The sequence below is a fragment of the Ranitomeya variabilis genome, chromosome 1 (assembly GCF_051348905.1).
Source record: "Ranitomeya variabilis isolate aRanVar5 chromosome 1, aRanVar5.hap1, whole genome shotgun sequence".
NCBI classification, from domain to species: domain Eukaryota; kingdom Metazoa; phylum Chordata; class Amphibia; order Anura; family Dendrobatidae; genus Ranitomeya; species Ranitomeya variabilis.
In genome coordinates this window covers 643,592,794-643,611,065 of record NC_135232.1, presented here as the reverse complement: position 1 = coordinate 643,611,065, position 18,272 = coordinate 643,592,794, and the positions used below count along the sequence as shown (strand labels likewise).

The 18,272-nt window shown below is 40.3% G+C and overlaps 1 protein-coding gene across 2 annotated transcripts in view; it reads left to right on the top strand.

Moving 5' to 3' along the window:
* The window catches only part of STARD9 (StAR related lipid transfer domain containing 9), a 305,447-nt gene that overhangs the window by 229,414 nt on the left and 57,761 nt on the right, over nucleotides 1-18,272 (top strand). The window contains exons 1-5 of one of the 2 annotated variants that reach the window (XM_077261521.1): nucleotides 364-861; nucleotides 1,033-1,072; nucleotides 5,302-5,439; nucleotides 7,867-7,949; nucleotides 12,798-12,898. In XM_077261521.1, coding sequence (XP_077117636.1) covers nucleotides 7,941-7,949; nucleotides 12,798-12,898 — 110 coding nt within the window. In that variant the 5' untranslated portion in view covers nucleotides 364-861; nucleotides 1,033-1,072; nucleotides 5,302-5,439; nucleotides 7,867-7,940. Of the gene's footprint in view, nucleotides 1-363; nucleotides 862-1,032; nucleotides 1,073-5,301; nucleotides 5,440-7,866; nucleotides 7,950-12,797; nucleotides 12,899-18,272 lie in introns of those variants that run through there. The other variant, XM_077261513.1, reaches the window with a different exon arrangement.

The following is an 18,272-nucleotide window of genomic DNA, read 5'->3' as shown; positions in this document are numbered from 1 at the left end:
ATCTTCGCAAAGGAGAGGCAGAATAAAAATACAAAAAACGTTTTTATTCCACTCTGCAGCCACCATTACATGGTGTGTCCAGTTCAACATGAAACATTTTATTATTAAAAAAAAAAGGTCAATTTTGTTTATGGTAAAATAATTTAGAAATTGACCCACAGACAAGAATTCCTACAAGGTGACGGTCAAATTATTCCACCCCGTGGTGTATTAGGGTTCACAGTTAGTGTTTTTTTTCTGCATGGAAAATACAGGCCATTGTCAGGAAATTCATTGTATACATCTTGTGCGTTTTTGAAACTTTTTACTTGTGATTTGTTTGTTTTTTCATTGGAAAGAAAGGTTAAAAGAATCGATAACAAAAAAAAAAACGTAGCTCATAAAATGCAAAGTAAAAAAGCTGCAACACATGAATGAGATTTTAGAAATTTAATTCATTTTGCTGATATTGTAAAGCTCTACTTTTTGTCCGTACAGCAAAAAAAAAACAGAGGGGGAGGGGAAGTAAGAAACGCTATGTGTGAACAAGACCTTACTTTATCCTGCAGGATGTGGTAGAAAAGGGCTGCGGCTTGCTTGTTTATTACATAATTTGTATAATCAAGACCAACTTGATGTGTAATGTGAACAGACGTTTGTGTCCAGGAACATAGATGTTTTCGTAGAGTATTTCCCATATTGTCTCATTTCATTTCTGCTAATTTCCTTGGTAATAGCTCCTCTGTAAACCTGCTGATGTATACTAACCCTCTCTTCTCCTCCCTCTCTCTGCATTTTCTCTTCCATTGGCTGCGATGAGGCTTTTCTTGTGTTTTCTGCTAAGCATTCATTACCCTCTGCTGTTTGCCTGCTCTCAAGAAGGTAAAATGGATTGCCTTGTGCTTCACATTGTGTGTGCTCGGACAAAGGCTGTCCTCCTCCTGTAGCTGTGTGCTGCTTATTGAGGTATTAATCTGTCTGTGGACCCCCCTGACTACTTCTTCATTGACGACTTTGATTTTTTTGTTTGTTTGTTTTTTACCGATCACCTAGGAAGGGACAACAAAGATTGGGAGCGGTGATCACGATATAGGTAAGAGGGAAGAAAACCACATTCTTTTTTTTTTTTTAGATTGCAAGAACATAATGTCATTGTTTCTGGTTACAATTTATCCAGTGTCATTGCTTTGTTTTAGCCTGTATTATGCTGAAAGGGAAACAAACATACACCCAATTATTTAAGGATTTTATGAATTCTATGCAAAGCATGAAGCTACTATATATTTACTAAATGATTTTAAAGCCGATATCTTATACAATTGTTTTTTTTGTTTGTTGGTATGGTTGTATACTGAGCCTCTTGTATTTAGGATATTAACTATAGGGGATTCAGGGGTAACAATCGCTTCCAGGTCCTGTAGCCAGGAGGTGCCTAAAGTGCCTTTGCCATATAAAAGACAAGTATTATAAATTGTAGATTATCCTTGGGGTTGTTGGGGTGATTTTTACAGAATTTTACTTTTGGGCCAGACCGTGTCTGCTCCTAATTTATGTAAATCTAACAAAGACATCTGGTGTCACCTGCAACAAACAAGATTACAAACGACACAATAGTACAGATCTGAGTGTCGCTAATAACTGCAGCTTATTAGCATTGCAAAAAATCTGTGCAGCCTCTGCCTGACCCGTTGTATACATATGTGATGGTATTTTATGCTGTAATATTAAGGCCTCATTCACACTTCTTCATTTTCTTCACGTACGAGAAACCTAACCGAGCTTTATCATTGTGGGTTTTTTTGGGGTCAGAGTTTGGTCCTAGTCCCATAGGGGTGGAGCTGCATATTCATCCCTGTAATGAGCGGCACCACGTGACCGCTCACACAGGACAAGCTGCCAGCGCTGAGAGGAAGCATCGCGGGAGCTGGGTGAGTATTTTAATACAAGCGGGCGGGCGCACAGGGGGTGGGAGGCGGGAGGTAACCAGGAACTTTATTTTAAACGCACAAAAAAACCAAAAACCTTGATTTGTCATTCCTTCTCCCCAGCGAACGCTGCTGGGGAGAAGGAATGAATGCCAGCTTCAGCACCCAAAGCAGGGGACAGCGCTTAACTCTAGCGCTGTCTCCTGCACGGTCTGTGTGGTCCTCAGTCGGCTGCCGCACGTGTGCCACACTGATGTGCCACGTGAGCACACGGACACGGATAACTCCGGTACCGATTTTTCCGGTACCGGAATTATCTGGACGTGTGAGACTGGCCTCAAGCATAGTTGCAAAAATGCTAATTATTCTAAGTCAAAGCCAACATTTATTCTAAACATACAAGTAAATGAAAACTAAAAGAAATAATAACATTCAGCAACAAAGACTTGCATAATATAGTAGGGAGTCATAATGACTCCTTATGGTAAGTAAAGGTAAATTTTGAAAAAATGTACTCTTTTTTTTCTTTCTTTTTTTTCCAAAATTTATTGTCACAAAATCTTTTTTCGCATCCTAAATGAGTAAAAGTCACAGAGGCTCGAGCTGGAATTTAGAAAAATGTAGTCACAGAAGAGAAATAAAAATCACATGGAGTCAAAATCACTCCATCGGTAGTTCTAGTGTTAAAGGGTTAATCCAACATAATACACCTAAAATAATGAAATACATACCTAACTTTTTAAACCCTGCTAGTCTTCCATTTACATTGACTGCAGATATCTCATTTTGTGTACCCCACATGAGAGCACACGACTGCTGAGGCCAGTGATTGAGTGCTGTGATGACTACAAGCGCTGTCAGACAAAGAAAGAACAGGGCCCCTGTACAACAACAGTATATGGGCCCCATATACGCTATAACAGTATATAGCTCATCATAATGCACAATTCCACCTGCTTTGGAGGTAGATGTGGACCCCTTACCTCTTGGCCCGTGTGTAGCCTTGCAGGTTGCACCAATTATATGTTCACCCCAGACTACAAAGTAAACAGAAGACAAGCAGGGAGTAAAAGAGAAAAGTCTGTTATATAATTATTTTGTCAGAATTGTTGCCCGTGTCCAACAATAGATATATTTCTATCTGTAAGGGCTTGTGCACATGCTGCAGATTTGGTACATTTTTGCCATTCGAAAACCTGACGTAATCCTGATGCCAGCAAAGCGAATGAGAAACTTAAAGTGTCATGGACACGTTGCTCATTTGTGACTTGCAGATTTGGTGCAGAAAATTATCTACAGCATGTCAATTCTCTGTGCATTTTTCAAAAATTGATTTCACTCAAATCAGTCAAAAATGTACCAAAAAAAGTCGCCTTACGCTTTTGTTAAACCTTCTTTTTTTTTAAATTTTAGCTATTGCTATAATTAAAATAAAATTTTAAAAAATCCTAAAACCTTGCAATTTTGCCTTTGGTCACTAAGCTTAAAGGGAACCTGTCACCCCGTTTTTTCAGTATGAGATAAAAATACCGTTAAATAGGGCCTGAGCTGTGCCTTACAATAGTGTATTTTGTGTACCCTGATTCCCCACCTATGCTGCCAAAATACCTTACCAAAGTCGCCGTTTTCCCCTGTCAATCAAGGTGGTCTGGTCAAATGGGTGTGGTGAAATCGCTGTTTCTTCCCCCAGATCTTGCTTATCTTTCCGTTGGTGGCGTAGTGGTTTGCACATGCCCAACTGCCGAATCCACTGCGCAGGTGAAGAAAAAGAGCGCGATCTGCGCTATTCCCCTGGTTATCGGTGGGGGCGGCCATCTTCCTGAGGCCGCGCGTGCGCAGATGGAGTGCTCTGCTGCCCAGGGCTTCAGGAAAATGGCCGCGGGATGCCGCGCGTGCACAGATGGAGATGGCGGCGGCCATTTTCCTGAAGCCGAGTTCGCATCTCAGCCCCTACATTATGCTGTTTTTAGATTATATAGCGGAAACCTGCTGATAAATTCCTTTTATTGCTTGTGTAAGCCTGCTTAAAATCTATGGATGCCTTCCTACAGAAATTTTCTCAGTGGAAAATACCTATGGTATTTAATTAACAAAGATCTTTGAACACCAAGAATATGCAGTGGTTGCTTGTTGCTCCTGTATTCTGCACGATTTAAAGGTTTGCCGCGTGTGGTAAAGGGTTTCTCTCTGATCAGCAGCGCATGTTCCTTTTGACTAGTTAGAGCACAACTTATAGAGTTGTGTGGTCCTGATGTTTACCATGGCAAATCATGGCCAAATAACGGCCTTAGTCTGCCAGCTGTAGCGGCCTGTTCTGAAGTTAGCGTCACTTAGGTGGTAAAAATACACTTTTAAATTCCTGTCATGTCACTTTGCATTCATTCCTGAAAAGCACCTGAAGGGTTATTAAACTACCTGATAGAGATTTTCAACATTTGAGGGCATGCTGTTTTAAAAATGGTATAACTTTTGAAGGTTTTCCAATATATAGGACCCCCAAAGTCACTTCAAACCTGAATAGGTCCTTCCAAAATTTAAATTTTGTAAATTTCGCTATGTTATTGAAAATAAAAATTATTGAAACTAAATTTTGTAAATTTCCATGAAAAAAATGAAAAATTAGTTTTACAATTTTAAACCTCCTAAAATGCTAACAAAATAAAATAACATTTTACAAATGGTGCTGATGTAAAGCCGACATGAGGGAAATGTTATTTATTAAATGTTTTTGTGTTATAACTGTCTGAATTAAAGGGATAATCATTCAAATTTTGAAAATTTGCTAATTATTTTTACATTTTTGTCACATTTCTGATTTTTTTTTATAAACGTATAACATTTCAACCTAAATTTACCTATATCATAAATTATAATGTGCCACGAAAAAAAAATATCTCAAAATCATTGGGATTTGTTGAAGCGTTCAAGAGTTATTACCACATAAAGGGACGCTGGTTAGATTTTAAAAGATTTGGCCCGGTCACTCAGAGGTTAATGCTGTGGCCACATCCATAGCTCTATAGTTTGAGGTCTTTCTCTGTTACCTTTATGCTGCCCTGACCTATTTATCCAAGAACATCCAATAGATTCTGTTAGGTAAAAGGAGTCTTATTTTGGTGGCTTATTACCCCTCAGAGATTTGAGGTTTCCTGGGTTGTATAACAAGAAAAGATGCATGTGGGAACATTGAGACGTGTTCTTGTTGTATCTGAGCCTGAAAACATTTACATCAAAAATAGAGTTTGCTGAGATTGAAGTGCTTTGGACTCTTCTTTTCACTATCCTTCTAATCGTTAGTCACAAACGAGTACAGATAATATAGAATGCATTCATTTAATAGTAGATGAGATTTTTTTCCAGACTGTAACATTGGTTCATTGTGCCATGATTATGCCAGTGTTACAGGGTGAGAACATTCAGCAGGAGCACTGTGTAATCCAGAACAAGTTTGGGGTAGTAGAACTGCAGCCATCGCTCGGGGCAATCTGCACAGTCAACGGGCAGGAAGTCAAAGACACCTGTCGTCTGTCTCAAGGTGAGTCAATTGCAAGTCTGCTGAATGAGAAAATGCAAAAGGGGGATTGTTGTACGGTATACACAATGTCTGTGAATTGGAATTCTCCTTTTAATGACCATACAATTAGCCAAAGTCACAAACTCCATATTTTTGTTGTATTTTTGAAACCTAGAGTTGGCAGTGACATAAGGCAAATGATCTGACCTTCATAGTAATGTTCTCTGATCTTGATCACTGAATTGTTTAAAGGGAACCCGTCAATCAATACCTGCTGCTGAAACCACGGACAGCATGAGTCAGATCCTGGCTGCACAATTTATTTATTTATTTATTATTTTTTTTTAAAACATTGCAACATTTCAGAGAAAACCTAGTTTAAAGATTAGTGATGAGGGAACGTGCTGGGATAAGGTGTTATCCGAGCATGTTCGTGTGCTTCGGCATGTTCGAGACTCCGTGACTGCATGTCTCGCAACTAGATTCCTTGTTTGTTAGGAAAAACTATGTTTTTCCTGAAACACCAGTGCAGTCGTGCAGCAATGCTGTGATTCATGCCTGTGGTTTGGACAGCATGGATCGACAGACAGGTTCCCTGTAAATGGTCTTTTCATGCTCTTTACATGTTCACATCTTGTTTTTTTACTATGTTATAAGTCTTTTTTTTTTTTAATAAAGGTCTTGGTAAAGAAACCGAATTATAAAAAGCTATAGAAATTTAGGTTATAATTAGATACATAAAGTATTTTTTTGCCACTACTATCTATTGCCTGTCACTAAATAAGAGAATTACCGTAAATGCAAACTGTAAAGGAAAATACTTAGTCTGCTGCCTTCTCTACAATTAGTCAGAGGATAGAAATCACAGCTGTAATTTGTGACTTTGTTCATTAATCTGAGCTTAGTCTGCACCCCAGGAATTACTACCAGCCCCAGTGCTGCCGACTGTATCAGCTATTGCCAAAGAAGTGGGCAGACCATATTCACACAGTAACCTAATTATAATGTACGCTTTTAAGGGGCACTGTCGGAAACATTGTGTAACTGTTGCTAAACTTCATTTAACACCTTTGTGATCAGGCCATTTTTAATGTTTGCACTTTTCTCCTTCCCTTCTTCCAAGAGCCATAACTTTTTTTGTTAATATATTTGTTGCGCCAACATACCTGCAGTAGAGTTTGTATTTTTTTATTCACTGGACCACATAGTGTACTGAAAAGTGTGAAAAAAATTCTAGTGGGATAAAATGCAACCATTATTTGTTGTATAGCTCGCGGTCTTTCTCTCTTGCGCGCTCTATCTATCTAGCAATTGAAAATTGTATTTTTGCTGTAGAGTATGTGCACATGAAGTAGTAGATTCCGCTTGGCAATGCTGGTAAAAATGAACATAATGCGCAGCCACGTAAAAATTACATACCTGTGCACATTTTGTGTTTTGTTACTTCTTTTAACTACTTCAGTGTTGGAAACTGTGAAGCAGTTAAAAGAAGTAACATTTGCCTAATCTGATGGATGATCTTAAAAAAAATATGGCGATTTGTCGGGGTATAAATTGAACACGTCAAAAACTGAGACCCTCCCATTGAACATTCTCCCAGATGTGTTGGCTCATCTGAAGTTGAATTTTAAATTCAGGTGGAAAGTTGAGAATATTCAATACTTGGTGTCAAACTCTCCTTCTCTTATGACAGCCTGTATAGTTCCAATTTTACACCACTCCTGTCTGAGTTGATGAGATTGTTGGAGATTGTTGGATTGGAAGCCACTCCCGCTATCATTTTTGGGTAGGATTTTCTCACTCAAGATGTCCCTGCTCCCCAAGCTACTCTATTATTTTGAGACCTTGCCGGTCAAGGTTCCTATGAGTGAGCTGAATTCCCTCCAGGCGGCTATGATGAGGTTCCTTTGGAAAGATGGTCGTCATTGGATCTCTAAGCGTGTCCTCATCTCCCCTAAGTCACAGGGAGGACTATTGGTTCCAGACATAATGAAATATTATTGGGCTGCTCATCTTCGTAGAATCCCTTAGAAGAAATTTACAAGGGAAATTTGGCACACATGTATGAAGAAGTTCGGTTTAGCCTCTCAAAATTCGCCTATGATTTCCTTCATATTCCAACCCGTTACCAAGCAGTCTTGAACATGCAATGGCCCATCCTTGATCCTCTGCAGGTCTATATAGATTCGCATATGTGGCAATATTGCCTTACGCAGGCGTGTACTCCGGAGGACAGAGAATGAACTTCAATCCAATATTGCGGCCAGCATGCAGCCAGCAGGTAAGCAAAGGGTGATCAAACACCCGAAAACCCTGTCCATATGACCCAAAACTGGTCCCGCCAAATTCAGGTGACAGGTTCCCTTTAAAAAAAAAAAGTAACATTCAGTCTCCTTGCATACATTTAGTAAGATTTCTGCCATGGTAAATGTGACTTTTTTTTTTCAGGAGCCATCATTGTTTTAGGAAAATCTCACAGATTTCGATTCAACCACCCAGCCGAGGCTGCTGTGCTAAGGCAAATGAGATCTGTAAGTCATTACCACTTTATTATCACGTCTTTATTGAATGCATTAGACTTAACTAATGGTGCAAAAAATCATTGCAATAGTTTCATGATATCAAAGGTTTGTCCTCTTTTAAATAGGTTTTACAGTTTTGGAAAATACCTTCATACTCCCCTTGCAGTTTGTTTGAAAAACAAACAAACTTCATGTAAAAATTGTTGGAAAACTTTAATAAAGATACTTTATTAATTTAAAAAAAAACAAAAAAAAAACAGACAAGCAAACTGAGTTTTCTCACCCTCCACCCCTCCAGCATTTACTCCTCTGGCCTACTCCCCGTTGACAGACTCCTCTGATAGCAGCTTAGGCTAGGTTCACATTGCGTTAATGGCAATGCGCTGACGGCATCCGTTACATAGCGGCACTAACGCTATGTAACGGATGTGTTAGCGCACCCATTGACTGCCATTATGTAGCGCATCGCTAGCGCATGTCATAATCGGCATGCGTTAGCGATGTGCCGTCATTCTGTGATGGACCCTCGGACGCGGTCTGCAGCATTTCGGGGTCCGTTACCACTAGCACAGATGGAGCATCTGCGCTAGCGTAACGCGATCTATAACCCCTTTATCCCATATAATGTACTATCCCGTCGAGGTGACCTGGGACTTAATTCCCAGTGACGGGATAGTGCATCATAGTGGATCGGCCGCGCTCACGGGAGGAGCGCGGCCCGGTGTCAGCTGACAATGTTCACATTAACCCCCGGCACACTGCGATCAAAGATGATCGCAGCGTGTTGGCGGCATAGGGAAGCATCGCACAGGGAGGGGGCTCCCTGCGTGCTTCCCTGAGACCCTCGGAGCAACGCGGTCTCCTACCTCCTCCTCCCTGCAGGCCCAGATCCAAAATGGCCTTGGGGGGCCTTCCGGGTCCTGCAGGGAGGTGGCTTTCAAGCGCCTGCTCAGAGCAGCCACCGGGAAGCCTCCCTGCACTGCCTGTCAGATCGCTGATCTGTCACAGTGCATTGCAAAGTGTCAGATCAGCGATCTGATAATATATAGTATATATGTCCCCCCCTGGGGCAATGTAAAAAAAAAAAAAAAAAAAAATCCTAAATAAAGAAAAAATATATATATTGTTCCAATAAATACATTTCTTTATCTAAATAAAAAAACAAACAATAAAAGTACACATATTTAGTATCGCCGCTTCCGTAACGACCCTACCTATAAAACTGTCCCACTAGTTAACCTCTTCAGTGAAAACTGTAAAAAAAAAAAAAAAAAAGGCAACAAAACGACGCTTTATTATCATACCGCCAAACAAAAAGTGGAATAACACGATCAAAAAGACGGATATAAATAACCATGGTACCGCTGAAAACGTCATCTTGTCCCGCAAAAAACGAGCCGCCATACAGCGTCATCAACGAAAAAATAAAAAAGTTATAGTCCTCAGAATAAAGCGATGCAAAAATAATTATTTTTTATATAAAATAGTTTTTATCGTATAAAAGCGCCAAAACATTAAAAAATGATATAAATGAGGTATCGCTGTAATCGTTCTGACCCGAAGAATAAAACTTCTTTACCAATATTATCAAATGTGGAATGGTATAAGCACCCCCCCCCCAAAAGAAATTGATTAATAGCTGGTTTTTGTTCATTCTACCTCACAAAAATCGGAATAAAAGCAATCAAAAAATGTCACGTGCCCGAAAATGGTACCAATAAAAACGTCCCGCAGAAAACAAGACCTCACATGACTCTGTGGACCAAAATATGGAAAAATTATAGCTCTCAAAATGTGGAGACGCAAAAACTATTTTTTGCAATAAAAAGCGTCTTTTAGTGTGTGACGGCTGCAAATCCTAAAAATCCGCTAAAAAAACCCACTATAAAAGTAAATCAAACCCCCCTTCTTCACCCCCTTAGCTAGGGAAAAATAATACAATTTTGAAAAATGTATTTATTTCCATTTTCCCATTAGGGTTAGGGTTGGGGCTAAAGTTAGGGTTAGGGTTGGGGCTAAAGTTAGGGTTAGGGCTACAGTTAGGGTTGTAGTTAGGGTTGGGGCTAAAGCTAGGGTTAAAGTTAGGGTTGGGGCTAAAGGTAGGGTTAAGGTTGGAGTTAAAGTTAGGGATAGGGTTGAGGCTAAAGTTAGGGTTAGGGTTGGGGCTAAAGTTAGGGTTAGGGTTGGGGCTAAAGTTAGGGTTGGGGCTAATGTTAGGGTTAGGGTTGAGGCTAAAGATAGGGTTGGGGCTAAAGTTAGGGTTGGGGCTAAAGATAGGGTTAGGGTTGGGGCTAAAGATAGGGTTAGGGTTGGGGCAAAAGTTAGGGTTGGGGCTAAAGTTAGGATTGGGGCTAACATTAGGGTTGGGGCTAAAGTTAGGGTTTGGATTACATTTACGGTTGGGATTAGGGTTGGGATTAGGGTTAGGGGTGTGGTTAGGGATATGGCTGGGATTAGGGTTAGGGGTGTGTTTGGGTTAGGGTTTCAGTTAGAATTGGGGGGTTTCCACTGTTTAGGCACATCAGGGGCTCTCCAAACACGGCATGGCGTCCGATCTCAATTCCAGCCAATTCTGCGTTGAAAAAGTAAAACAGTGCTCCTTCCCTTCCAAGCTCTCCCGTGCGCCCAAACGGGTTTACCCCCAACATATGGGGTATCGGCGTACTCAGGGCAAGTTGGACAACAACTTTTGGGGTCCAATTTCTCGTATTACCCTTGGGAAAATACAAAACCAGGGGCTAAAAAATAATTTTTGTGGAAAAAAAAAAAAGATTTTTTATTTTCACGGCTCTGCGTTATAAACTATAGTGAAACACTTGGGGGTTCAAAGTTCTCACAACACATCTATATAAATTCCTTGGGGGTCTAGTTTCCAATATGGGGTCACTTGTGGGGGATTTCTACTGTTTAGGTACATCGGGGCTCTGCAAATGCAACGTGACGCCTGCAGAGCAATCCATCTAAGTCTGCATTCCAAAAGGCGCTCCTTCCCATCCGTGCTCTCCCATGCGCCCAAACGGTGGTTACCCCCCCCCCCCCCCCCACATATGGGGTATCAGCGTACTCGGGACAAATTGGACAACAACTTTTGGGGTCAAATTTCTCCTGTTACCCTTGGGAAAATGCAAAACTGGGGGCTAAAAAATAATTTTTGTGGAAAAAAATAATAATTTTTATTTTCATGGCTCTGCGTTATAAACTGTAGTGAAACACTTGGAGGTTCAAAGTGCTCACCACACATCTAGAGAAGTTCCTTAGGGGGTCTACTTTCCAAAATGGTGTCACTTGTGGGGGGTTTCAATGTTCAGGCACATCAGGGGCTCTCCAAACGCAACATGGCTTCCCATCTCAATTCCAGTCAATTTTGCATTGAAAAGTCAAATGGCGCTCTTTCCCTTCCAAGCTCTGCCATGCGCCCAAACAGTGGTTTACCCCCACATATGGGGTATCAGAGTACTCAGGACAAATTGCACAACAACTTTTGTGGTCCAATTTCTTCTGTTACCCTTTGAAAAATAAAAAATTGGGGGTGAAAAGATCATTTTTGTGAAAAAATGTGATTTATTATTTTTGCGGCTTTACATTATAAACTTCTGTGAAGCACTTGGTAGGTCAAAGTGCTCACCACACATCTAGAGAAGTTCCTTAGGGGGTCTACTTTCCAAAATGGTGTCACTTGTGGGGGGTTTCAATGTTTAGGCACATCAGGGGCTCTCCAAACGCAACATGGCTTCCCATCTCAATTCCAGTCAATTTTGCATTGAAAAGTCAAATGGCGCTCCTTCCCTTTCGAGCTCTGCCATGCGCCCATACAGTGGTTTACCCCCACATATGGGGTATCAGCGTACTCAGGACAAATTTTACAACAACTGTTGGAGTCCAATTTCTCCTGTTACCCTTGGTAAAATAAATCAAATTGGAGCTGAATAAATTTTTTGTGAAAAAAAGTTAAATGTTCATTTTTATTTAAACATACCAAAAATTCCTGTGAAACACCTGAAGGGTTAATAAACTTCTTGAATGTGGTTTTGAGCACTTTGAGATGTGCAGTTTTTAGAATGGTGTCACACTTGGGTATTTTCTATCATATAGACCCCTCAAAGTGACTTCAAATGTGATGTAGTCCCTAAAAAAAAAATTTGGGGTTTTAAAAAAGAGAAATTGCTGGTCAACTTTTAACCCTTATAACCCCCTAACAAAAAAAAATTTTGGCTCAAAAATTGTGCTGATCTAAAGTAGACATGTGGGAAATGTTACTTATTAAGTATTTTGTGTGACATATATCTCTGTGATTTAAGGGCATAAAAATTAAAAGTTGGAAAATTGCAAAATTTTCGCCAAATTTCCGTTTTTTTTTTTCACAAATAAACACAGGTAATATCAAAGAAATGTTACCACTATCATGAAGTACAGTATGTCACGAGAAAACAATGTCAGAATCATCAGGATCCGTTGAAAAGTTCCAGAGTTATAACCTCATAAAAGAACAGTGGTCAGAATTGTAAAAATTGGCCCGGTCATTAACGTGCAAAGCACCCTTGGGGGTTGAGGGGTTAAAAGGCACTTGCGTTGCACAGTCCGTTTAATGCATGTGTTGAACGGACTGCACTAACGCAATATATCCTTATCTGCTTGAGAGCAAAAGGATTGGGTATGTTAATAGCAAACAGCCCCATCCTTCTTTCAAAAGGTATCCCGAGGAAAGTCAGAAAACCACCTTTCTCCTATGCACATTAGTCATACAGTTACGCCAAGATCAGAGGGTTTGGCTGACATTGTGTGTGGCTATCTTAACCCTCTGTGTATAGTAATATAATCCCATGTTGCTAACTAGTAATACTCATGTTCTTTCTACAGGACAGTCGGGTATCTTCTGTCAGTGATTGTTCTCTGGACTGGCTGGACCTGTCTGGGGATTTCTCCTCATCTAAAGGGAATTCTCTCCTCTTAAACACAAGGTACTTTCAACATCGTTTATTGTAAAAGTAATATTAAATTAGACATGATTATTTAAGAAAATGATTTAGTGAAATGCATATTATATTTCCACCATTTATTTACAAACCTGCAACAAAATACATCAGTATGCATGACATAAGCAATACTATAACTTGTACCTAAGCTGAGGAATCTATAGGTGCCAGCAAGATTATCTGTTTGCAATTATCATATTCCAATACAAATAGCCTTCAGAAGATATAATTATATTATGTCCGGGCATTAAATTGCAGAACCTCATTAATGTTGTCCATACTAAGTAGATAAGTGTTGGGGAGGGAAAAGATCGGAAAACTTTTGTTGCTATAGGTGTTTTGAGGTTGTCTAAGACTCGGTTCACATTGGCATGTCTGCAGACTTATGGGGTATGAATTGGACTTGTACGTGCCATAACTCGAGCTACAAAAAAAACTTTTTTTTTTTTTTTTCAATCCAGCTAGCTTTTAACAGTACAGACAGGAGACTGTATACATTTGTGACGTATTGAAACTTGCTCCAATACTTTTCAATACGTCGCGTATTGAGAACAATTGAAGACTAGTGATGAGCGAGTATACTCGTTGCTCGGGTGGTCTCCGAGTATTTGTAAGTGCTCGGAGATTTAGTTTTCATTGCCTCAGCTGCATGATTTACAGCTGATAGACAGCTTGAATACATGTGGGGATTCCCTAGCAACCAGGCAACCCCCTCATGTACTCAGGCTGGCTAGCAGCCGTAAATCATGCAGCTGCATCAACAAAAACTAAATCTCCGAGCAGTTATAAATACTCGGAGACCACCTGAGCGTGCTCGGGAAAACCCGAGCAACGAGTACACTTGCTCATCTTAGTGGTTAGCACAGTAGCCTTGCAAGCGTTGTGGTCCTGGGTTCAAATCCCACCAAGGACAACATCTGCAAAGAGTTTGTATGTTCTCTCCATGTTTGCGTGGGATTCCTCTGGGCACTCCGGTTTCCTCCCACATTCCAAAGACATAGTGATAGGGAATTTAGATTGTGAGCTCCATTGGGGACAGTGATAATAATGTGTGTAAAGCGCTGCGGAATATGTTAGCGCTAAATAAAAATACAAGATTATTATTATTATCACTGTTGAAGACAAAGTGTATAAATCTTGTATATGTTGTTTTTGGGGGGATGGAAAAAACCATGACCAACTACATTTATTTGTACATCTGAAAAAAAACACAATACTGAGAATATGTAGTCAAGGCAACATTTTTATTGTCTGTCTGCCTGCCTGCCTGCCTATGGATGTGCTGCAATGTATGTCTGAATACGGCCTTTTTGCAATCCAGCCTCATACGTCCATCAGAACGCACTGTATAAAAGTGAACCGAGCCTAACCTCCGCCTGTATTTTTCTTCACAAAGTAAACTTAAACACCCAGCTGAAGTCAAGGGGAAAAGCTTGTAGCCACTGAGGGACAATACTTTGAGAATGCTACTAATAAAAAAAGAAAAAAAAAAAAATCTGGATATTTTATATTGTTTAAAATCACCTGGGAGATTGTGGCTCCCAAAAACAAACTGTATCCCCTCTATATAAATTATCTCAACCTTACATTGCTTTTCTGATCTTTGCATTCATTACCATAAATATTTGTATGTTTTGTTATTGTGGTGAAGGACATCTTGCTATTTTTTTTTTTTTTTTTTGAGGCTTGTGATTTTCGATAAAGGATGCTACATTTGTGCCACACAGTGGGAGGTAATACATTCCCCCAGTCCTTCAGTGCAGAGTCATCTGACTGAGCTGTGATCTAGCCGAGAGCTGCATTATGCTACGGTAGAAAATAACCAGGCAGACCCCTGCACTAGCCTGGGCGGTCTCCGGCAGGAGAGGTGGAGCGTGCAGTCTGACAGTGTAGACTCTTTGCTACAAATGTGTGTATAGAGATGTTTCCTCTACCCAAGCCTCCATAGGATATAATTTCCTGCAAGGTTATGAAGCAAATATGTTACGTTATCATATGTTTCTCTCTGCAATCATGAAGGAGACATAACACAGTGTAAGGTAAGAGATATTCATTCCTGAATCTTCCACTAAAATGCAGAATCATTGCCTGAAACGTTTTGCTATTCAATTAAATTTACTGTTATGGTAAGTGGAAATGCTTGCTGCTTAGTACATCTTATTAGTGAAGCATGGCAGCAAAATCAAGCCCTGTAATTGTGTGACCAGCCCGCAAGCAGCACAAATCTATGTAACGTAATAAGTGTATCTGTTACAAGTAGTGATGGGCGAACGTTCTCGGATAATGTCACTCGGGTGTTATGTTAGTTTCTTGGGCGTGCTCGTATATTATGTTCGAGTCCCTGCGGCTGCATGTTTTGCAGCCTGAACACATGCCGGGATTACCTGTTTGTTAGGGAATCCCCACATGCATTGAGGTTGTCTAACAGCCGCAGGGACTCAAACATCTTATTCTTATTGTATCTTATTTTTTTTCATGTTTTGTTTGATGGGATATATTTTGGTACAGGCTTATAAGCTGCATAGGTCGTTAAACCTGGCAAAAAAATTGCTCTTGATTGTACATAAAGGAGTTCTCCACCGTTTGGAAACATATGCATGTATTTGGAGCTAAAAATCATTTTTAAAATTGGGTTTCATTAAAAATGTTGCACCATTTACCTTCTGTAGCCTCTGTGGGATACTGTCTATTGTTCGATGCAGAATAAGTTAACTGAGAATCTGTCAATGAGCTCGCTATGATGGTCAGATGGGTAGTTAGTAATTCTTTTCTGTCTCTTTTCTGAGCTCTCAACTGATTTATGACCACAGACCATATTAAAGGTGAATGGCTTTTATAACTCTTTATTTCCCTGCACAAACGGCCCAAAATTTGTAACAAAACCCAACTGGAAGAATGATCTTTAGTCCTAAATACTTACACTAATGGAAAAAAAAAAATGTCCCCAAAGCAGTTTGCTTTATTTGAATGTATATGACATTATGAATCCTTCTATTTAGTCATTGGCATTTGCTGGTTCTTATCCCTGTACTCCATCAACAGCAGGCAATAACCGGTGGATTGTTAGGACAAATTCACACGTTTCTGAAACACGGCCCCTGCTCGGATCCCAATACCCGATCCGATTGGCAGGAGACCCATCGATCGGTGTGGGGTTTGTGATCAGACACCGACCAACAGGTCTGGATTCAGCCTAAGTTTTAACAACTAATCTCAACTCTTGAAATTTGAGTCACAGCTTCTCGCTGTTCCTTGTCTGTATTTCATTTTCTGTTATAATAAATTTACCTAAAACTGCTGCAGAAAACCCACATCATTCTCTATGATGTAATATGTGTTACTGCAGGTAACCCGAGTGATCCTACTCTATCTGCAGTGTGGTCAGTACTGCCTTGTATCGCCGTAATGTCCTCCTGTCTCTGCGAGCTGCAGACTTCCATGTGTTCCTGTGGTTCTGATCCACATTTTGTTTTCACTATTTGCTATAATTAATGCTGAAAACCATACAATTGTTACTCAATGTGGACCTAAAGCATGCCTTATGTAACGAGCCTAAAATAAGAGATTACATTTGGATATGTCCAGAAAACTACCCCGTAATCAAACTAGGTCTCAGACCAGATTTCATCGTTTGATAGCCCAAAACTACTACTGTTTATTGGAGTTTTTGACGGTCGTGCCGAAAAGTTTTTACTGTAACCTTAATACTTTTTTCAGTTAATTTGTATTAATGTATGGTCTTCATCCCTGGCTTCTTCAACATCCAAATTGGCCCTATTTTTCTAGACCAAAATGCCAAGATTAACATTCAGTTTTCTAAAGGTACCGTTACACTTAACGATTTACCAACGATCACGACCAGCGATACGACCTGGCCGTGATCGTTGGTAAGACACAGACAGCTCTCCAGCGACCAACGATGCCGAAGTCTCCAGGTAACCAGGGTAAACATCGGGTTACTAAGCGCAGGGCCGCGCTTAGTAACCCGATGTTTACCCTGGTTACCATTGTAAATGTAAAAAAAAAACGAAAAAAACCCACTACATACTTACATTCCGGTGTCTGTCACGTCCCTCGCCGTCAGCTTCCCGCACTGACTGTGTCAGCGCCGGCCGTAAAGCACAGCACAGCGGTGACGTCACCGCTGTGCTTTACGGCCGGCGCTCACAGTCAGTGCGGGAAGCTGACGGCGAGATACGTGACAGACACCGGAATGTAAGTATGTAGTGGTTTTTTCTTTTTACATTTACAATGGTAACAATGGTACTTTACTGTTCTATACCACCAAGGCCCTCATAATTTACTTCTTTATTGCCCTAGACCACAAGGACCCTCATAATTTACTACTTTACTGCTCTATACCACCAGTGCCCTCATAATTTACTACTTTACCTCCCTAGACCACCAGGACCCTCATAATTTATTATTTTACTGCCCTACACCATGAGGGCCCTCATAATTTACTTTTTTACTGCAGTAGACCACAAGAGCCCACATAATTTACTTCTTTATTGCCCTAGACTACCAAGGCCTTCACAATTTACTACTTTATTGCCCTAGATTACCAAGGCCCTCATAATTTACTACTTTACTGCCCTACACTACAAGGACCCTCATAATTTATTACTTTACTACCTTACATCACAAGGACCCTCAGTACTACTTTACTGCCCTAGACCACCAGGGCCCTCGTAATTTATTACTTTACTTCCCTACACCACGAGGGCTCTCATAATTTACTTCTTTACTGCAGTAGACCACAAGGGCCCTCATCATTTACTTCTTTACTGCCTTAATTCCTGGGCCCATTTACATTTACCTTCACTCACCTGCACAACCAGGAACTTTACCATTGACCAATTCACTGTCTTTTTGCCAGAAATTGTACCATTAATTGCCCAATTAGATGAGCCGGTCCAAGGCATTAAATAATCGGCTATATGCAAGCCGATCAGCAGTTGTCATAAGCTTATGAACATTGATGGCTAATGTTATCGTTCAGTCCCCATACAGTATTATGTGATCGGTAGCACAACTCCTATTTGTGTGGGGCAATGTGCTTTCAATAACAATGCTTTTATGCTCGCTCATCAGATGATTGCCGACATTTTTATACCTGCAGATAATTGGAAATAATTTCTGCAAACACTCGGTCTATTGTCTTGTATTAAATAGGCCAAAACTTCTTTTCTGTTATAGGCTACCAGGAAATTTACCATTGATCCCCTTCACTACCATACACCACAATCAAGTTTACTTGAAGCAGTGCAATAAAGTACCCCAGTGGTATTATTTTGGCATTATGTTGTGATGTTATTTGGCCATTGTATGAAATAATCATGTGTTGGGAGAGAAGTTG